Source organism: Electrophorus electricus, chromosome 8, assembly GCF_013358815.1.
Source record: "Electrophorus electricus isolate fEleEle1 chromosome 8, fEleEle1.pri, whole genome shotgun sequence".
In the NCBI taxonomy this organism is placed as follows: Eukaryota; Metazoa; Chordata; class Actinopteri; order Gymnotiformes; family Gymnotidae; genus Electrophorus; species Electrophorus electricus.
In genome coordinates, this window is record NC_049542.1 from 18,728,513 (window position 1) to 18,751,793 (window position 23,281).

At 41.8% G+C, this 23,281-nt stretch overlaps 1 protein-coding gene across 1 annotated transcript; it reads right to left on the reverse strand.

Annotated features, from left to right (window-relative positions):
- Positions 1-954: 954 nt before the first annotated feature.
- Positions 955-17,954, reverse strand: tinagl1 (tubulointerstitial nephritis antigen-like 1). The gene is made up of 12 exons (XM_027012129.2): positions 17,788-17,954; positions 14,168-14,472; positions 12,759-12,816; positions 10,152-10,244; positions 9,826-9,940; positions 8,321-8,444; positions 8,076-8,226; positions 7,726-7,912; positions 7,056-7,101; positions 5,584-5,707; positions 2,964-3,009; positions 955-2,872 (listed from the first exon to the last, which is right to left on the reverse strand). The coding sequence occupies exons 2-12, from the start codon at positions 14,460-14,462 to the stop codon at positions 2,693-2,695; spliced, it is 1,419 nt and encodes a 472-aa protein (XP_026867930.2). The 5' UTR covers positions 14,463-14,472; positions 17,788-17,954; the 3' UTR covers positions 955-2,692.
- Positions 17,955-23,281: the final 5,327 nt, after the last annotated feature.

Consider the following 23,281-nt stretch of genomic DNA (forward strand, 5'->3'; position numbering starts at 1 on the left):
AGCATACTGCATTGCTGTATGTGCCAAGATCTTAAATGGTTTATTATACCTTTTGTAGTACCTTTTGGTTGTAAACTATTGTAATTACTGGAAGCTCTACGAGAAGTGCTTCCCAGACTATGGAGGAACTGAGCTTTTTTTTTGCCCTCCCTCTCTTTCTCTCACTTGGTGAAGCTTGACTTGGTGATGCTCTCTCCACTACAGAAGGGTGGGAAAAGTGGAGCAGAGTGGGTCGTGTTACTTTGTTCCGTGCTTTCTCTGAAAAAGGCTGCACTTTCTGCTAATGCTGAGAATCTGCAATTGGGAAAGTATCTATGGAGCATCACATATCTGCAAGCGGTCTTTTTCAGGTTAAATTATCCCGTATCTGAAATCTATAGTGAAGCTGTAGCGTCAGAAAGGGATTTAAACGAAAACGTTCAGCTCCATCATGCTCCACATTACAAGCTGTTATTATATATGGACACACCACTGCACACCTTTTCAGTACACTAAATGGATTCCTAAAAGAATTTATCAGGGTAAAACTATCAATGTCTAGGCCTAGGACTTAAAGTAGCTCATAATGACTCGTATGTTCATAATAGTGAGTGATTCTTGTCATTAGTTATCCTTATAAATTAAATGGCCTAAGGAGGAGGAAAGGGAGAGGATGCCACTTTTCGTCTTTGTTCCTTTCTGTACTTTTCCCACCAGTTTGGGAAATTGAAATCTGAGCGTTACTCTATAATGCCGGCGTCTGCTGGAACATTCACACGTACTTTTGTTCCTAATGGTACAAATTACTAGTACATTATTTCTAGATATCGTAGGTGTGGTTGCATATGCATAAGTTGCCATTGTAGTCTCCACCTTGTACCGTTTATAATGCATTTAATAGGGTTAGTCATACAACTCTCAAGTGTGTTTATTTCAAATCTAAAATAAAAGTGAAGAGTTTATATTTGCCAAAAAACCTTTCCGGATTGGATTTAATTTTATTGCATTGCATACAAATACTAGTGACAGCAAGGTAATACAAATTGCACAAAAAAAATAAAACATAATTCACAAACTTGACTCTTAAATAAACAGAGCTATTAGTGATAATAGGTCTCTCTTTTTGAGTTCAGAAAAACAATCCTGCAATGAGAACAGAAACAAATGTTTCATATAAAAGCCTCAAGACAAGTCTCATTTCCTTTGCATGATGGAAGTATTTGAATTTGTACATTATTGTGTTTCTCTTGCATGTTTGGATGATTGAATGGATCCACTAGCTAATTAAAATGATGGCTAAGTTAATTGCAACTTTCAGATCAGATAGACATAAATTTGACACTTACCTAATGTTAAGTCCAATATCTAATATAATAATAATGTCACAATCTGAAATAAAATGTTCTTAGTAGCACAGGCAACCATACATTAGCTTATGAAGGGAACACACTGTTGAATTGCAGTGTGAAAACAATTAACAGTAAGGTTTTTCATGAGTTTAAGGCAGATAGAGGAAGTCCCACATGTTACATGGGGAAGTGTGCATGCATTTCCAGCACATTCTCTGATACTAAACAACCATTGCACTGAATTATGGGAGTCACTCAGCAATAAGGATATGATACCAGCAGCTGTTTGTGTTGAGCAGAACTGCAGTAATGGCTAGGTAACTCTTTGTGCTCCTAAGCCAATTATGAGACTCAACTACCACTCTGCATGTTTTATTCAATCTCTGATTTGGTCTTTTTTTTTTTTTTAAAGAATGCTTAGGAAGTAGATTCAACCAATCACTTCTCCAAGGCATAAAATAATTGGACGCTGTTATTAGCTAAAATGTTTACATTTTTTTCACTGTTTAATTAAATAGTATATCTCTGACGGGAGATATGGATAGAAATTGTATTTGTGAATTTCTGCCCTGTTGGTATTTCTGACCAAATCAACTATTCTTAATATCATTGTAACTCATACACAAAGGGTTAACTTGCTCCAATCTGAATCTATCGAACATTCGATTAAAACAAACAGAAATCCACTAGGATGATCTAACATTTGACAAATAAAATGACTATAATGTGCAGTGCTTTAGGTACCATGTTCTTAGAAAACATATCTGTTGCCATTATGCCTAAGCTGAATCAAAGCCAAATCAGACTTGTGACTTCTTCTCATACAGAATTCACATGAGCTCTGTCCTGCTGAAAAACACAACACAGCCTAATCTGACTGATCCTTTCTGCGCTACCACCCAAACTGGGAAATGGCCACAAAGACTTTTATTATTTTTTTTATTATAAAAAATAGTTCTAGTATACTTCAGAATAAATAACTGATTGTAGATCCACCATCCTAATCCATTCCTCTGCCTTTTTCCAGTGTGTATCTTTGTCTCAGCATGATAAAGTGATAAGTTCTAAACTGCCTCTCAGGAAATTATAAAAGCCATTAAAACATCAAAAGTAGAGCCATCCTTCTAATCAAAAACGGAAATTTCAGAGTATGTGACTTGAACTTTGAACAATACAATGAAAATAACCTGCAACCAGCAATAAGTTGTATATAGAAACTGACTCCTGGATACTGGTCATTGAGCATATTGATGAAAACCATGTTCCATTGTCCTGCCATAGTCCTAACAGAAATCTGGTAAAGAGGTGTGTATGGATCTCACTTGGTGTAGAGAACACAGATCAGAGGCAGACCCAGTACATCTCTATTTGAGTCTTCCATGATGTTGATGGTGGAGGTGGTGGTGGTGGTTGTGCATGTCCTCCATGGTTATCCTGCCCCATACGCCAATCACGAAGGCCTCAATCTCACATTCATTTTCTCCTCGAGCAATACGGAAGTAACCATCCTCACCCCAGTTCTTGCCCCATGAATTGGCAGCAATCTGCAGAGGTACAGTGGAGATTAGGCAGATGTGCTTACAATTAGGTTCTATTTTAACACAATTTCTTATCTTATGTGAGAACTTTTCTCACCCAATATTTGCGTGTCTTCCCATTGTAATCTTTTTCTTCTCCCCACCTGGGCAAAATAGGAATAATAATAATTATTTCTTTCATCATAATTTTAGAATACTAAAAAAAAACATGTAAAAGTGCACTAAGTGCTAGAAATAATAGCATCTTAGGCCTTGTTACCTTTGCGTATTTTTAGAAGGCACTCTCAGAGAATTAATCAACATGGTTGAAACCGTTCACAAAGGAAAGCACAACCTAATCAGACATATCCTGAAAGTGTATTTATATACACACACACACACACACACACACACACACACACACACACACACACACCAACATTCCACACAGGAGGAGAGCACCCCTCCGGATGAGATGGAATTCCCCGTGTGCTCTGTTTACCGCTTCTCTGAGCAGGCAGTAGCATGTAAGCAACAGGAAGCAGAACACATCTGCCTCCTGCCCTCTCAACTACATCCACTTTTCTGAGAAGGGAGGCTAGATTTGGACCCAAAAAAATGGAGGACTCCCTCCTACTCCACCGCCAGGCCTTGTTCAAAGACAGAGCAGTCATTCCTTAAATGTGCCAGTATCTCCCACCACTGGTTACAGCCACAGGGTCTCTGCAGCACATTCCCAGAGATCATGCAAAAAAAATCCTCTGCTCTATTTCCTGTCTGTGATGTACTTCTTTGGGGGATAAACTTGTTTTCTTTTCATGAGAGGAATGCTAGGAAACAATCTGGTTTTGGCTTTTGCTAGTTGTTAGGAAAAGTCTGTCACCAAAGTAAGTGTCCTCTCTCACCATGGTGCTCCCCTCTCAAAAGTGGAAGCAGGGTTCAGTGTCATTGAAATTGAAAAATAAAAGCAGCTAAACAAAAGGTATTCTTCAGATGAAGTGGACAGATAGGAAATCTTTCTGGAGACTAAAGCTTAGAGCTTTTCCAGATAAATGTATGAATAAAGACTGACAGCCCTTTGACACACTGATCTCACTCTCTTTACCACCATTGGTCCTGGACAATGGCAAGCATACCGCATATCCTGTGGGCGCCTCTAACCTGTTGTGGGCTTAGACCCACTGCTAGCCCACTGGACCAGTCCATCTGACAATGCCTTTCCACAGCAGTGGACATCAATGAGCTTTCTGTAAACTTTCCACAAGCTCTGTGCTTAATGTAATACAACAGTGTGAGATTTTCTCTGCAAAAGCACCCAAAATGTCTAGTGTCTAGTGCCAGTGTCCCTTTGCTGTTGCCCAGGAGTGGCATGAGAACTGCTGAATCAGCAAAGGAGATGGGTAGGACAAGAGCCAGGGCTCAGATGTCCTCCACCACAGCATCAGCAAAATCATCCTCACTGAAGCATTTCAGATACATGTAGACACCAGCCAAGGTCCTACAGCTGAAAAACACACAGCCCAACACACAGACACCAGCGGCAGACATTACCAAAGCTGGTAGTCATTAGCCCATCCTAGTGAATCTGTTGGCTTGACCCAATGAAAAGGTCAGCAACGCTGGAGTTGCTACCATGCTTATGCTATACTTCTCAATATTTACATTCCTAAAAAATGGAAAGTGAAATTCATCCATGTATGACAAGCTCCTGAACATTGTTGGAAAGAGATCTAAAAAGCCTCTTCTGTCACCTCAACTGTGATAACTTGGATGTCGTGTCTCAGGATCAAATGGTAAAACTCCCAGAACAATTATAGAAATGTAACAGATACTTTGACTTCTAGATTAGATTAGATCCAATATCTCATTGGTTATATCAGAATTTATTCCATCACAAAAAGCACAAAAAAATTTTAGAGACAAAATGAATGTTAAGAAGTTTGTGATTATGACATGATAAATGGTGCCAAGTATGTTGACTTCCCAGCGAAAGAGAAAACAGAAAATTAAAGGGATTTCCAAAGCAACTGGATGGACTACATGACTGCATTTAGCTGCTTAAGAAAGTGGCTATAATAGCATGGAATTAAACTACTCTGAACTCACTGAGTGGATAATGTTGATCCCAATTGTTAAAACAACAGTCCTCTTAGTGTCTAGTTGAACCCTGGGTGATTCAGTGACTGATCACAGGGCTAGAGTTGTCTGCTATAATGAAGTTCAGGTAAGATCCTACAAGGTTGGGTCAGGCATAGCAAGGTGGGCTGAGGGCAGGATGTTTAGTAAAGGTGGTGCAGGTAGACTGGGGGCTTGTGGGGATATGGCTGGCTAGGCGGGACTCATAAGACAGCCATCCAGGTGTTGTGTTTGCATTTTTGTGGAGGCCATGGTAACATAGAGCATGTCTAGAATTGGGGCAAAGGTGTTCTCTGAAAGGACTGAGCCTGGAGTGCCTTTGTCCTGTATGTGAATGCAGTTCTCACTATACCCAAAATAGATTTACTACTCATTATATAGTTATCTGTTCTATCAACTAGACATTTTTATACCCAATGCTGAACAGCCAAAAGAGGAGTTAAAAAGAGAGCAGGATAAAACCAAGAATAGAACTTTTATCTAATCCTGATGAAAGTCATTATCACCTCGGTGCAGTGCATACACACGGGACCTCCTACTTCCACCACAGAAGGGGAAAGGTTAGCCTGGCACTAAGCACTGTGGGAATGAGCAGCTCTTACCCCGTGATCCGCACAGAGTGTGTGCCGTGCTTGCGGTACTGCGATGCTTTATGGACGTTGATGTCTGTGTGTCGGTAGATACCACTCTTGTATATAAAGAAATCCTCATGTACCTCCAGGATGGCTAAAGATGGAAAACAAACCAGCAGACACACCAATCATATACATCTTGGCTATATCAGGGTTTGCTCTTTAAGGCTATACCTTTTGAAAGTTAAACTAAAGCACTGAGTATGGCTGGTTTTAGAGCTCATTTTTATAATATCCAACAAGCCCACCCAGACATGTCATTCCCTTGCAGACCAAAGTGAGATCAAAGTTATAACTGACTGACTGAACATTTTTAACTTCACTACCCTAATTGTTTTGGAGTTCAATTGAACAACACCCTTTGTGATAATGAGATAATGAGATAAAGCCTGCTAGAAAGAGACTTCCTGAAAAATAAACAGTGTAAAGACTTAGTGTACTCTCCAGTGTTGGACAACAAATATGTTGCTGTTGTCTGGAGCACTAACAAACATGAATTAAAATGTTAACTCTTTTCATATTATTCCTCTCATTTCTTGACATGAAGCTAGAGTAAAATCATATTTATAAAAGGGTAAAAATAGCCATAGGCCAAGGTTTCCTTCTGTGTGAAACAATACAAGAGAAGACTGGCACAGACTCCTAAAATGCCTCTGCATAATATCAAGCACACACACACACACACACACACACACACACACACACACACACACACACACACACACACACACACACACACACGTGTACACATGCACACACACACACACACACACACACACACACACACACACACACACACACGTGTACACATGCACACACACACACACACATATGCGCACATGCGCACACACACACATATGCACACATGCGCGCACACACACACACACACACACACTCACACACACACACACACACTCACACACATTCACACACTCACACACACACACACATATATGCGCACATGCGCGCACACACACACACACACACACATATGCGCACATGCGCGCGCACACACACACACACACACACACACACTCACACACACACACACACTCACACACACACACACACATATGCACACATGCGCGCACACTCACACACACACACACACACGTGTACACATGCACACACACAATCTTTCTCAGATTACAGTGTGATACTGAGTTTCTAGGGTAATAAATCAAGGAATGAGGGAATTTCTGGATTAAAATTACCTACACACATTGTACAGTAACATACTATTTAACTGGCTTTAAAGGATTAGCAAGTTTATTTTGTGTTCAGCCCTAAGTTTAGCTAAAGTTGGATCTTATTGAACTAGGAATATCACTTTATGACATTCAGCAATAAATTGTTTATGATTGCAGCTTCAAAAGGCATCTGAATGTTACTATGCTAAACAGTTTCCTAGTCATCATTCTCAGACCCTCCTCATCTCTTACCTTGCACAGGTCCATTATTCATGATTTCCTTCATGATCTCCTTCTCCTGTGAATGAGAAACAGAACAGTTTCATAATAATTATTCATGTAAGAGCAAATATCTACATTCAGACATCAAAAACCTATGTTCGATTTCCCTACCAGTTAGCTGTTAAGTACATATGTTCCACTTTTGGAAGAGTTTATGGATGACGTGGTAAACTACATTGCTAAACTACACAATTTAACTGATTAAGTATATTAAACAAAAGACAAGTAAAAAAGTCCTGGTCTGTGATTTAAGAAAGACCAGAAACAGGGAATGATTGTTTACTTGTTAGTACACATGCTCATGTATAGTCTGTGTATACATATTCTTGTATCATTGTGCACTAATAGGTAAGGATTACAGGTTCAATTAGAATCATAACCCATTTTCAAATACTTTTGCTACATTACCTGGCCAATGTTTAGCATAAAAGGCTATTACTAATGTTTTCACAGAGCCATATAGAGAAAACCAAGAACATGAGAGATTAGGCTGTGATGCAATGCATACTAAACCCATGTAAGCAGCCTATTAAATAAGATGAGGGAGTGTGTTTTGATTGGCTTGTATGCAGGAGTGTGTAATTGAAAGTCTCGCAGGGGCACTGCCCTGACTGGGAGAATTTTGCAGGGGTTTTCTCACATGTGAAGAGAGTCTGTAGGGTGGGGTGGACTGGTAGATGTCATTGTGGTAGATGTGACTGTTAGGACAGCGTGCCGTGGCCTGCCTCTTCCCTCGGCCCACCGAGCGACTCTGCATCATGCAGCGGGCTCCATCAGCGGGGCTGTGCTGGGGTGCAGAGAAGGGGTAGCACTCCTCTGTCACCACCCTAAGAGAGGAGAGAGAGAGAAACAAACAAGGGGTAAAACACCAGTTCTCTGGGAGCTGAGGGAGACATATAGAAAAGCAACGATAGACCCCCATGGTCTCATTGCTGCACTGTCTTTTAAAAAACTTGTGAATAGTAACAATGTAAGAGAAAAGGGCCTCACCCTCTTCTCCGCAGGTACCACCAGGCGCCATCAATGCGCCCTCCAGCACAGCCGCCCTGGTTGCGTGTGTCACAGGAAATCAGGTTCTGGGGTGACAGCTGTGGAGTCATGTGTCCCATAGACTGAATGGAGATTCGGTCTGATGCTACAGCTGGAGGGACCATGGGAGATGAAGGGGGTAACGGGATGTGGAGAGACACCAGGCAGTGAGAGCATGTGTCTGACCTGTGTGTCCCCTGACTCACCTGCTGTGGAGAAGGCCCATGAGGCAGCACAGTTGCCCTGGTCCAGAGGCTCGTGGATTTTTCCTGGCCACTTATCAGCAGCATTGAAGTAAGTGGGGGGGTGTTCATTACTATCCATATTCATCTTTAAAAAGCACATAACAAGAGAGTGTTGTTTTTAGAAAACTTCTTTAAAAGACAGTTTAGCAGTAACACACGACTGTTATCATTAAACACGCCTTATACAGTGTTCTTCCAACCTGAAACCCTCTAGAAAGGATTGAGCTATCTCAGTTGTCAAAGTTCAGCTCAGTGAAATTTCAGCAGATGTGGATATCAAATGGTTCATCTTTGAAAGCTTGTGGGTTAGGCTCGTGTGCAATTCTCCTTTGGAAATCCATCTATCACTACCCTCCTGCTTTCCTGCCATTAATATCTTAACCATTCACGCTGACAACTATTGATGTAAAACTCTGGAATGCGGGCGGTTGTCAGGTGACTTGCACTGCAATAGAAAATCATGGTAGTTCAAAGTCCCACTGTGGTCCACAGCTATGAAAAGCTACTACCTTCCTCAGGAAGGTGAACGGTGAGCACTCATGCTGGGTTGAGAAGTTAAGGGTGTGAGAAAGCAGTTTGGCCTCATGGAGCAGTGAGCGCGTGTGCGTGTGTGTGTGTGTATGTGTGTGTGTGTGTGTGTGTGCGCGCATGCATGCATGTTTGTGTGTATGCGCATGTCTGCATTTTGGCCCATTAGCCTGCTACGGTATGTGCAGATCAAGACGAGACAGAGAGTGAACAGATAGGGAGATTTCAGAATGGATGAATGCAACTCTGATCTGACCATAGCAACAGGTGGAGACCTACTGGTTTGGAGAGTGGGAGCACATGGGTGTCGGGAGATAGCACTCCTTCCCTCTCATCTATCCCCACATCATCCCTTCCCAATCTCCATTACGAATAATTATGTAATGGGTCTGCATGGAGAATGAACAGATTGCCCTAGAGGGATACTGAAGGCCTCACTTAGTCTGATCAAAACAGGCCGTGTCAGGTGGATATGAACAGCATGCAGGAGCAGCCAAGCACACATTAGAGCCCTCTGTGTTCACAACCTCTATCAGACAGGCAATATAAGAGTTCAAAGGCAAATGTAAAAGATCTGGATGCTGTTTCTACAGGAAAGATTTCACTGGACATGTCCAATTGCACCAGTGACTGGGTGTAATAGTTTAAAATTAGATGTCTGAGATTTTTTGGAGGTTTAGCTGAACTTGCATGCATCTGGGACAAAGTATGAGCTGGTCACTTGAATGTTTAAATCTAATGGACCCACCAATTCAATGATAGGGAGTCAAGCCTGTATTTTTTTTTTATTGGTGGCCAGGGGAAGGAGGTGGGTGTCTTTCCTGATAACAATTTCAGATTTCATCAGAGGTTCCGTCTCAGCTCTGTACTGTGGAGGGCTGCAGCTGCACAGATGGGGCAAGTGGGTGAGGTCACTCTGAAGCCAGGGGGCCACTCACCTGGATCTCATTCATGCTCATAGTGGCTCTGGACGGGTGCTTGGTGCCCAGACGGTAACGCAGACCCTCATCTAAGGTCATCCCCCAGAACTGACTGTAGTTACCTGCCCTCCAGCTAAAAGAGACAGTAAGAAAGGAAAGCTGTTCTGTGTACTTTTGGGGCTGGGATTGGAAACATATTATGGCTTGGCCTAGATTCAGAACTCTTTTTTTCTAATATAAAAGATAGCAATTCAGCTGAGCACATAACGTTGTGAATGGTGTGGTATGGAGTTGTCACCAGTGAGAGCATGATCTCATTGGGTGAGTGAGTGCATAGCTCTTACCCATGGTTTCCTCTGTTCACTGCCTGGATCATGTCATCTTCTATCAGGCAAGCATTCTGCTCACAGTCCCATTGCCCGCTTGGTCCACATGTACTGCAGGAGGGAAATATCAGGACACGGTTATCCAGCCAACATCTGATTATTTTACAGCGGCACAAACGATCTGCGCACTTAATGCAGGCCCTTATTTACAGAAATGAGACATAAATCTAGGTTCTATGTCACAAATACTCCATTTATACAGTACAATAACTTTGTTGTTATTGTTGTACAATAATGTTGTTGTTTTAGTCCCCAGATTTAGTGAATATATATTCTGGAAAAGTTAGGCAAACAAACAAACAAACAAAATAAATAAATAAATAAATAGATAGATATATTAATAAAGACTGTCAGTGGAATTCTGCAAAGAGACACAAAACATGGAAGGAGAGCACTTGGCTGCACTGGAAAGAAAGAGGAGAGAAAGGAAGTATAATGGCTAGTAGTGGAATGATCAGCCTTTTATGGCTGCAGTGCTCAAAGAAATTCCCATTTTTAGGCAGGGTGTAGGAAGGAAGGGGGAGCCTACTAAGTCTAGAACATGAGAGGCTTTTTGGTTGTGACAGGATTCAAAGAGAAATATTCCACATATCCAGGAAATATTTTTACAGTCCTACTGAATGATTAGTTGTAGAGAAATGGAGGTAGCATGGAGGTAGCATGGAGGTAGCATTAATTTAAAATAACTCCTTCTCAAGACCATATTAACTTGTCTGACGCATACACATGTTCTGATTAATAATCATAGCAGCACATAAGTGCCATCCCACTGAGCCTTTTTAAATCTCTAGATTCCAGAAATGAATACTATTCTGCATGGGAAGCAAGTTGACTGATATAGTTTCCAGTATCTTGTGCACAAACATCATTGTAGATGAATGTGAGGGACTACAGAGGAAATGCATGGTGTGGAGAAGGTGGACACAGAGCAGAGAAGAAATGACCCCTGTGATGAAGAGTGGCACTGTCGGGCAAAGCAATCACACTAGCTCGTTGCATTTTTCACAGAAATGGCAAAGGTTTCTATACTTATGAAGATAAACTCAAAAGCAGCATGAATGCCTGACCTCTAAAAATCAAAGGCGTGATAACTAAAAACACTAATGTTAGTTCCTGAAGGGCCAGCATATGCCAGGCCGTTTGCCAGTACATGACCACGGTTATTGTGCTGAGGAGACCATAGCAGGACAGGAGTGTGGCAGATGAGATAAGAGCTGTGGAGGAGTCTCAGGCCAGCCGGAGATGCAAGAGGAGAGAGAGAGGTGCAAGTCAGCTGGACGTCAAGACCTCCACCCACAGCTTCTGATGGAGCGCTTGCCATGGTAGGATGTGTGTACAATGAAGGGAACTTTAGTACATTTGTGAATATTCTACAAATTACTTTTGTAGTTTGTGTGAGTACTGCAATGATCAAGGTCAGTTTTTTTATGCAAAGTCTTGTTACACAAGTCTCAAAGTCTAAAAGTTGTCTGCTAGCAATGGACCAGACCATTTTGGCCATGATTCCTGTTTCCTTAGACGAATGGGACAGCTGGATAAATCCCTATCAGTGGCTGCTCTTCTCCCTCTCAGTCCCTTGAGAGCTCTGAAAGCACCAGCACCAGGGTCCAGAGAGTCCCTCTAGAAGGTACCACACCAGCATGGCTCCTGTCACTTAGGTGTGAAAGTGCTCTAGCACATAAGCAGGGAATCCCTGTAACCTTTACCCTCTCCACTTCCCACACCTCATGCATGCTGGCCATAAATGGAAAATGCTGTGCAAAGGCCAAGTGGATGCAGATAAGCGCGGTTGCTCCACCCTGTGCAATCGCATGCATCAGATGAGAAGCTGGCAGGAGCAGCTTCTACCCAGGTAGTGAGAATGACTCAGTCACGGTGGGAGAGGCAGATGGGGAGGGGAGAGAAGGTGCTTATGGATCAAAGTGCAGAGACCTTGCACAGTCGGCTAGAGCTCTGTACCAATTATCCAATTATCCTGCACTTGGCTACACTGGAAGCATAGGAGGAAAACGGTGTATTTTAAAGCTCTAATGAATACTCAGCTGGAACAGCACCCATTTATCTATGAACAATATACAAGTGTATGTCATGATGTCCATTCACAACCAGTGCAGGACCTACAATACAGCCAAGATATGTAATGTACACCATGATCTACACTACACAAGAAAAGGTGTGGTGCATAACCATGCTATTATTATGCACTAGTATTAGACTGACTTCCCATGTGGACCACTAATCTCTTTAGGAAAGGGACTTATGTAAAGGTAGAGGGTGGAGAGGAAGGTGTATACAGACAGTAATGTGACATGTCTGGTCTGTACACACAACTTTGATGGTAGAAGTTTCAGACAGACAGCTGGAGGAGAAAAAAGGCAGAAGGAGCTGAAGAGTGTGTATCTCTACACCTCCACACTCACTAATCCTTTGTTGTGGGGGAATAAATCTAGCAAAATACATGATGATATACTAAACAATGGTCCCCTCTTACAATGGTCCTGTTAAATCATAGAGTACGAAGAGTGAGTGTGTGTGTGTGTGTGTGTGTGTGTGGTTATTCCTTACCATAAATTGCAGTTTTTTTTGTAGGTTGCACCTGTGTGGCCATTTCTCTCACAAACACCTGTAATAAACAAATGGGAATTTACAGCCATCCTGCTCTGCATTACACACTGCAATTATGCAAACACCTGTGCATTTCTTAGGAAGCTGTAACAGCGAGTCACACATCTCTGCCATTTATATCTTGAGTCAGCGCACACCGGGGCTCAGCACACACCGGGGGCTGGCTAGGAGTGTTAACAGAAACTCTTCCCCTTGTCTGGTGGGAAGGCTGAACCTCCCCAAGCTTCAGGAATCTGGTACTGGAACGTTGGCTCGGCTTTCCTCTATTGCAGTTATGGCTTAATAAGCTTAATTTGAACTCTCCTCACTGGATGCCAGGGCTCCTCTCCTGTCTCTCCACCTACATGCTGAAATAAGGACTGTACATTTCACCCATAAGTTGCAAGAGTGTGTTCTCATCACGGCCTTGGTCCCAGCAACACTGCAGCCATCGAATAACCCTTGTACCCCCACGTAAACACGCACACTCTCAAAACATTTCACATAACATTATTGTTCAGTGGAAAATGACACAAGTACAGATGCGTTAAAACACTTGATTATGCAGATAAGTAAGTAAAACTGTGTATGATGCCTGAAAAAAGAAAAAAAAGAATTACTTGGGTCTGGTCCATAACTATAATTCTTGTGCATCACATTTGAACATTTTTAAGCCTGATGAATAAATAGAAATCTTGTGTAAATATTTTATTAAGTACTTATAATAGTGGCAAATAAATAACTGAGGTCTCTGCTGAACTGGGAGCAGGACTTGGCACCAGTGGTCACAGGTTCAGCTTGTGTGCTGCATGAAGCAGCAGGGTGGCAAGAGGCTGCTGAACTCCTGTGGACATGAACGTCCCTCCTTCAGCACACCCATGCCTGGGTCAGTGCTGCTCGACAACCACTCTGCTCTCTATTGGCACTGTCCTGCTATACAGCCCCCCCACCCCCACCATAATCCGCATTGCAAGCATACTTTATGCTGACCTCCATTCGGCCTCCTGCTCTCCTGCTCCGCCCATCGTCCTGTGTTCATAAGAAACCCACTGTTCTCTCCCCATTCTCAGGTAAAGCCCAGTGTTTTTCGCACCTCAGAGTCAGCACGCAGACTACAATGGGTCCATGCAAGAAAAAAATGTTGTCTGAACTTTAAGTTGGGCAGGAATGTGTACTCGCACACCTCTGATTTTCAACCTGACAATAATTTAACTTTTGTTCAGTGGAATTAGTTACCGAGCAGAATGCACTTCCCTAAGGATCGATTTGTACTCACTTCTTCCTCTACAGGTGTCTGACTAAAAATCTTTTAAAAGGATTCTGGTCTGGTGTGTGTGGCTCTACCAGGGTCTCACTGCTGCTCCACTTACCCAGATGGGGGGGGCGGATGCCCAGGCAGTGGCCCCAGAAGTCTGGGCAGCAGTCAGACACGGTGCGGTTGCAGAAGAGGTCGCAGTAACAGATGGTGTCCAGGTAAGGCACAGTGCACTGGTCGTCCCTGCCGGGGCAGCAGCCTCCTCTCCTCTGGCAGTACGAGCCATATGGGTCTTGGATGCCTGACCCATGCAGTGGGCTGGCCAGTTCCCTCCGAGTCCTTGCAGTCATACCTCCCTCCACCAGCAGGAGGAGCACTGTTGCCACCGCCACCACCACCACCAGTCTCATCTTTGCTCGCCTGTCGTAAAGAAATTGATACCCAAACGCGATTAAGTATAGCTAATTCAGAAAATGATACTGCACAGTCAAATCAAATTAGAGTTTATGCATAGTTGTGCTTTCATCTCACTGTGCTCCAGCACAAAACGGGTCATACTAACAGATTTGATGGAAAGAGTGAGCAATTTGTCCTGCTCTAGAACAGGAACAGGCTTGTCTGTTCTGGCTGACAGAGACAGGCTCGTCTGCTGGACTGCAAACACAACTTTGATGGAGTGATACCATGCTGTGTGTCTCCTCCCTCTCCGCATTCATTTCTCTCTGGCTGATGTTGTGAGCTGAAACTCAGAGCTCCATTCTCCCAGCCAACAAATTCTGAATATAAACAAAAGTAATAAACTTCCATGGAGAACAAGGAAGAGGGGGGCCATGTTTTAAATGAAAACAATCATTAATCAGTCTAAAGTCACTTGAGTTCTGACTGGGTGGTTTAACTGAAATCTCTACATTGAAGGCAGTGTGCTACTACCCCACCCAGTCTGAGCTCCATCTTTCACTTCCATGCTGAACATTCAAGGAAAACTAACAGCAGTGACCAGTGATGTGTGATTCTCCTCATATTCATTGCCTTTGCCCTGCTACTGAGAGGCCACTGGTCAAAGTGGATGCTTGTGACTGGAACGATGCTCTACTCAAACATGTCAGAGCTGGAAACACAGCAGTAGTTGAGTAGAAGCACTGTCTGCAGCTTAATATCCAATACTAAACATTTGGAGAATCTCCAGCTAAGCTGGCTTCTTTTTGACATATATGGTAATATTGATGTTTAAATATTTATTTATAATGGCTGGATAGATATTTATTTATAATGGCTGGATATATTGATTTATGTCAATTTTCCTCCCCATTTAGAAGGCCAGGGTTAAACTGTGTTACATCATGTTTAAAATGACTATCCGCTTCCTTCTCATAGAGCAGCTTTAGAATTTAAGTGATAGTGTAATATACAAGTAATGTGTTCAGATTTTTTTTTTGGGGGGGGGCAGGGGGGGCAGGAGGAGTCATTATTAATCTAAATGTGGCATGAAAGTGCACAAAAGCTGACATTAGGTGGGGCATGTAGGCCACTGTCAACATAATGGAGCCTAAAGTTATCAGTGTAGTGGAAACACCACCTTCCTGCTATGAAAGCCAATCAGTTGTATAAGCAGCAAAGTTATGTGACATAAGAGCTGTCTGCTTTCCCAGCAATTCTAAATATGTACAGGTGTAGAATATACTCATTTATGCAGAGGCATGAGTGTGCACAAATACAGATACCCTGTTTTGTGTTAATAGAGGAAACAAGCACAGGGCTCATGCTTAAGGCCCTACATCACAAGTTTTATGGCCCTTGTTGAGCATGCATTCACACAGCGTTCAGGCTGCTTTCAGGCAGTGTTCAGGCATAAAACCACATGAAACTGCATTTAAAGTGTCTGCTGTGGTCTCAGCTTACAGCTAGAGAGTCCTAACCAACACACAAGGGGTGGAGAATGAGTTATGTAAAGAGTGCCATTAATTGTCCAGTCCACCCAGCAGCCCATCATGCCACCCCACAGACCTAAACACAGCTCCGCAAGACCTTTAAGGCAGCACAGTCTGTCTCCGTCTCTCTGCACACACACACACACACACACACACACACACACACACACACACACACACACACACACACACGCACACACACACACGCACACACACACACACCTGAGAGAACTAAAGAGTGATAAGTCAGTTTGTCATCCTCATACTGTGAATACGGCCATCACTCCTGTCACCCTCATTAGCTATCAGTCCCAGAGCCCCAGTGAGAGGACCTGTAGGACTCTGTTTCCACAGCCATAAAGATCGAGCAATCACCATGGACAGTGAACAACAGTGCAGAACTGCTAACAAGTTTACAGTGCAGCAAAATGACTAGGTTGATTTCATATTTATCTACAGACTTGTGTCTCTTTTGGTGAATAAGTTACAGTGTGCCAGTACATACAGCATGGTGAGAGGAAAATGTTTTTCTTCTCAAGGCTAAAAGCCACATGATCTGTACATTAGTGGCTAGAGCACAGCTGCTCCCTGCTACTGACCCAGGTCCAAATCCCATAGCAGTGATGAATCTCACATGAGAAGAGGTGCAGATGTGCTACACACAGGCTAATACTCTCGCCCCTAACCCTAACGGCCTGCTTCAGCCCAGTCTGCAAGCCATTCCCAAGTCACAAATGACTCCGGACAAATATTCCCATATGTACTTCACAATTCAACTTTCTTTATAGTCTACTTTTTTTTTTTGTAGAAATGTGGTGCTATAAATTAAGCTATCAAATATGTTTATGCCGGATCATTAGTCTACAGTAAAAAAAATGGAAGAAATTCTGAATCTTATAAACTAATAAAGTTGTTCTGAAACATATATCCTAGTTTTGTAAACTAAATGGCTTTAAAGGTATTTGTGACTTATATATATCTATATTATCTCTGCTAAGTTTCAGCAGTGCAGTGGATGAAGGTTGTCTTAAAGTGTTCTGTGCACACTCTGATTCTGACTCACACTGACTCAGTAGCGCTTCACAGTCACCTGCTAACAGGCATTTTTAATACCACCCAAATCAAACAAGTGCTCTTTGGCATACTGGCATTGTTCACATTGATGTGAGAAAAAGGAACTCCAGCACCCTAACAGCAGTCACAATATTTACACCAAAGATTCAACTTTTACAATCACTGTCTAGTTCATCAGTTAGGGCTTTGCTGGATTTGTACATTGTGTTATTTTATGACCATTTTATTTAGACATTGAGGATACATCATTTCTCAGACCCAGAGACATAGCTTATATAACAACTATAATTTTATGATGATACATGACTAGTTTACTAGCTTTGCGACTAAATATACATGCACACACACACACACACACACACACACACACCATGCAGTTAACCATAACATGAAAACCAAAGGTCAATTACTGATCATAGCATTGAACATTAAACATTTTACCAAGACACTTTGTTCTAAGCATGAGTTTGTTCTGATTGTGCCAGTAACCTTTTAGTACACAGACTTTACCCTTCAGTCAGAAAGAAGTGATATTGTGCTAAACTTCATTAGAGCATGCTGTTCTGGATATCAACATGAACAGTTGACGAGCCTAGAGGAAGAGTGTGCAGTTTTAAGGTGCATGGAGTGTGGCTGCTACCTGCACGCCACACCTGACTGCACCGGCAAGAAGGGGAGGAGACAGAAACTCAAACGCAGGACAGAACATCAAGGGCAAACTAGGTGCTCCTACCTTGTTGTTGTGTGAAATAAATCCTCCTTGCTGTCTTAATTCCCAGGGGAACTGCAGCTCTGTGTTTCACTCACAGTGAAAGTTCTACAGCACAGCCCACACAAACAGATGAGCAATAGAGGTTCAGGTTCCCTTCTTTCTCCCTCTCACTTTCAGGACCTTGCTGCTCTCTGTCTCACAGACTCTGCCAGGCCCTGGTCATGGTGAGAGGACAAGCCCTGCTATCTAGCTCCTCCTCCTTTCACTGTTATTCTCTCTCTCTCTCTCTCTCTCTCTCTCTCTCTCTGCAGCACAGCAAGTGAAATGAACCAGCAACTTCTATCACGTTTGAAAGCCTGAGATGAGAAGCATGAGAGACAAAACATACAGACAAGTTTGTAAGCTAGAGAGAGAGAAATGTCCTCAGAACTGAGCCACAGTCAAAATAAATCACTGCAAATATATCCAATCATAAAGACATTACAGAACAAACTGAATGAATGAAAGAAATTTTCAAGCAATTATGTCTTCTGAATACATATTGTAACCTATGTGATCGTTACAAAATTAAGATGTCTTGACATGTAATTGTAATGAAAATAAATACATTAATCATAAAATAAATAAATAAATCACATGCCTGTGATCTCTTTGCAAAATTATAAAAGAGGTATCAATAAAAAACCAGGCAACACACTAAACATGAAAAGAATAAATAATTGTATGTATTATAATATTAGGTAAATAATGAAAAATAATTGAAACAATTGAAATTTCAACATGAAGTAACTTGTTCTTCATTGCTTTTCAAATGCCTGTGTGCAGTAAGCAGAAGAATGTTTCCATTACAGTACCATCAGGCAACTGTGTTATTATTTCATTCTTGCATAAGAGAGCTAATAAAAGGTGTTATCATTCTTTCTCAAGAGGACTAACAACAGTTCTAGAGCTGATTCTAGATGTGGCATTTGCATCAGTGGTTTGTTGCTGTTGTCTCTCCGCATGAGGACCAAATACATGTGGGTTACAAGGCTGAAAAATTGGTGTAGATCAATCAAAGATAGATCAATCAAAAATTAAAGCATGTCAAATTGTTTGGTATACGGTTGAGACATAAAAATGACTTGATGAGGTTATTAATAAACAACCTGGCAGATAACCAACAGACACAGTAATGGGAAACAAAGTATACTTTCAATCATGAAGATCTTTTCTATTCATGAACAGATCATGAACACTCCAGGACAGGGATAGGTGTGTCGAAGACTTACTGAAAGAGAAGAAACATGCACAAAATTCAAATCACTACCCAGCCTCATAAACTGACATGTCAGGTCACACACATTGAAAACGCTTGTAGAGTTCTGAAGCTAGGTTAGGGACAGAGATAAAAATGAGCTTGTACCACAGTGACAGAGTCAGAAAAGTATGGAGAAAAAAGCTACTAGTCATGTTCCAGAGCACACCACCTTGTGACCAAATCATGGTGGAGGTAGTGTCTTGACCTGACCATGTTTGGACCTGGCATATTTTCTTCACTTGGCACGTGTTCTGAGGTGTACAGAAGAATCTTAACTGCTCGGTTCCAACCCAATGCCTTGCAGTTGTGCTCTACATTGTCATTAGACAGTGCTCTGAATATACACTGTTAAAGCAGCTATAAGGGAGACAAAGTGGAATATAACTTCACTAACTTAGTTTACCACCTGGCCTGAGCCCTAATAAACATGCGTTTATATTGTAAAGACAATAGCAGCAAGAGAAATTGGTTGCATTGTAGCCCTTGAGAGGAATCAGAAATCAGGCACTTGGCACCAAAGGAGTTCCAGTACTGATCATCAAAATGTAATTAAAGCGCATTTGTCCTGTTTATTTTGAGGCTTATATGGTTCGACACAAAAGCTGATATTCTACACTTGGACTCCATAATTATTTTTACTGGGTGCTGAAGCAAAAATTGTATCATATCACTGTCAAACGTATGGACTGCGCAATGTGATCAAATTGTTCTTGTTTGATTGTTTGTTTGTTTTTGGTGTTTCTGAAGTTTATCTGTTATTTTGGTGATTTTGGTAGGCTGGTTCATAATTAAATGAAGCATAAGTTCCAAAATTCTAACAGTAGTATATATGGAGACAGAGTAGTGTTTAAAACTGCTCAGTTCATAGTAACTGCACTGACTCACTGTATGGTAAATTAACTGTAGTACTGATGTATCACTCCTAATCCCGTAAAGCTGTAGAGCTGTGAGCCTGTGTGGGCTGAGGTTAACCCAAAGGGCCTGCCTGAGCAATACCCCCATTAACACAGTCTGTCAGCCATGAAGATATGATTCAGTGATTAGGCAACTAGTTACATATGTGTCATGTTTGAATCAGAGAAAGAAGACAATATAATGACATTGTATAGATTTCACAAGTGTGCATGGAGTAAAGCAGGAAAGCAATGAATCAGGAGGCTGACCTTCAACATGCTGAGCAACACAGAGACCATTTCCCCCGAGAGAGAAGAAAGAGAAGTAGATAAGTCCAGTTCCCGAAAGCAGGATGATTATGGGGGCTTAAGATCAAGAAGAACACATGGAACATATAGCACCTGCTAAAAGAACAATAGATAGATACATAGAGAGAGAGAGAGAGAGAGAGAGAGAGAGAGAGAGAGAGAGAGAGAGAGAGAGAGAGAGAGAGAGAGAGAGCCCAGGCAGAGATATTTGAATGTGTGGGCCATCATCAGCTCATCACAGAACAAGCAAGCTCTTTCTCCTTTATCTAAAACAGCAGAGTAGGAACAGCGTTCCTGGAGGGCAGTCTGGAATCACTCTCGCTCTCCTTTCATAGCAAAACTGTCTCTGTGCGAATGGACTGAACTCTTCTCATTAATTGTTTCCTCCTTATGAGTCTGGAAAAGAAAGTTGTATTGTGAAGCATTAGAGGTAAACAGTGGACATCTAAAACAGTGGGAAAAGGCTTCACCGTGAAATCATTCAAGGCAATTTGGCTTGGAATTCCCTTGAATGGAAAAAAAAAAAGAAAAAAAATCTGTCTGACATTTCTACTGTTGGTTTTTGATCTCTGTTATGCATTAAAGGTGCACAAAATGCTGGCCACACAGCCTTTGGCCAATATTTGTTTTTCTAGGGCAATTGTTTCTTCTAATTATATTGGTCCTTTTTATTTAAATGGTAATGCAGTGTCGAACATTTTGTTTCAGTGCTTTTTCAATAGGTCTATCTGTGGGTTTACAGTACTTCTGAAACTGCTGAGATGGGAAGATAATGTGATAGTTTTCATGTCTAAATTCTAATTTTGCAATATAACATAATCTAAAATAATAAAATATAATAAAATAAAACATGCTACTAACCGACAAGGTTCATTTTGGATACTGATATAGAAAATAACCAATTCAGGCTGACGTGAAGCAACCACAAAAAATGTTTTATTGGCACATTCTTCTTCTTCTTCTTGTTCTAAAATATCTTAAAATATCCACTCGCCTGTCATAGTGACTAATTGTAATGTTCATCATTGTGACTAAAATTCAGCACACTCAGACCTGATGAAGTAGAAATAAGTATGTGTTTAGGCTAAATTAGATGAAGAAAGCAGAGTAAGCATCACATGGTCTGTTCAGAGCTTCACACCCTCATTAACTCTTCACACAGCAGGACAGTTTCAACCATGCTCTCCACTGTTCTTTGCGACACATCTGCTGGCACTCTTTGATTCTCTGGTTCTCCAGATAATGTTTTTTTGCAAGCCTCTTCATGCTGCCATTCACTTGTTCTCATCTTGTCGGCAGAGGCAAGCAAGTGTGGCTCCATGCGTGAGACACTTTATGCTCCACTATTTGGTCATAGATTCAGTAATCATATCCATGTTCTTCTCCAGCAACTGGCATTATATGTGTCAGTGACAGTCCACTAGAGGGAAATATCCTTTCTGCCATTTTCCATCAGTTTTTTTTTTCTCTTTCTCTTTCAAGTCACTAATGTACAAACTCATCAAAGAGGCACCAGGTTTTGCTGCTTTGACTGCAGTACTAATCACACATGCAGGGACTTGTTGCTATGTTTAATGTCCCTTTTGTATAGATCCTTTTAAGGCTTGCTCATTCGCTTCATGGAGCCATGTCAGCAGTTTTATTTCCAGTGCAAACTGGAAACAGTCGTGAATTAACCAAGACATTATAGCGATGAAATCCATGCCACCACATCCAGCCTAAAGTGGCCATAGATTCTGTAAAGACAAATGGGAAATTAAAATCATATAGTTAGGACTTTCTCAGCCAACTCAGTGAGGACAAATCTCTAATTCCACTTTTAGCTCATGCAAATAAAAAACGGGAGCACTGTCCTGAGATGTGGTGGTGTAAGGCAGAACAGGTCTCGGGTGGTCCTCACTGCCCCCACTGTGAAGCCACTGGACCATAGTCCTGAGGGAGCAGTCCAAACACTCAATACACTTCAGCCTACACTTACTGTAATCTGAACATGGCCCCATCACATTACACACTCACCATACACTCTGATGATTTATATGTGTAAAAGCTTCAAATTCTTAAGTTGTTTAGAATATGCTTTCTGTAGTACTTTGAAAGAATTTCATAAATATTAAAATAATGTTGACATAAGCCAGATATTGAACCTAATATCATTGTAAATTGAAGGGCAGTTTATCCTTTTGCACTAGTTTTCAGTTTCACAGTAGCTTCTCATTTTACTGGACTCCAGTGAACATGAGCATTCCAAAGTTTTTCTTTTTTCCTTAATGAGAATGTCTTCTTCAAATCATGGAGAATATTAGGCTAGGGAAAATCCATGACTGCGTCTGGGACTGGTGCGGAAGGGAAAATTCTGCTTCTGTTGTGGCCCCCTGTGATGAGCCCATTTGTGGGTGGATCAGTGGAGGGTTCTGTAGGGAGCCATTGTTCTGGGGCCAGGCAGCAGTGTAGCAGGGCCCTCAGTCAACCCAGGCTACTGCAGAAAAACACGCCTCTGCATCATGTTACGTCTTGGGCCTGTGCAAGGTCACCATGGTGATGGACACAGAAAATCCATGACAGCAGCTTCCTGTTAAGTCAGAACAGTAGTGTGTTTGAGAGATTGAGATGAACCTTGGCCAGTTCAGATCAGTTCATACTGTGTTTATGACTTGTGCTCAACAGGACAGGTGCTGTAAAGATTGCTTAGAAACTAGTATTTTTTCCACAGATTAATCTCACTAGTCATATGTGTGTATTTGGATTCCTAACCTTAATGTCAGAAGCTAAGAAGCTGATTAACAAGTCCTTAAAGTGCCCAGTCGCAGTGAGCTCAATCTACTGTGTTTGGATATGATCCGTCCAGCTGACAGGGTGTTAACATTGAAGTTCTCAGTGAAGGCCCTTCATTGCTGTGGATCATCCTTTGGATGGCAATGGCAGATTTCACACAAGAGCAGAGGCCCTGGACTCTGAGTAGCAGTAGTGTTATTGCCAGGGTCAGGCTACAGCAAAACTCTTTATCGGTGGCAGT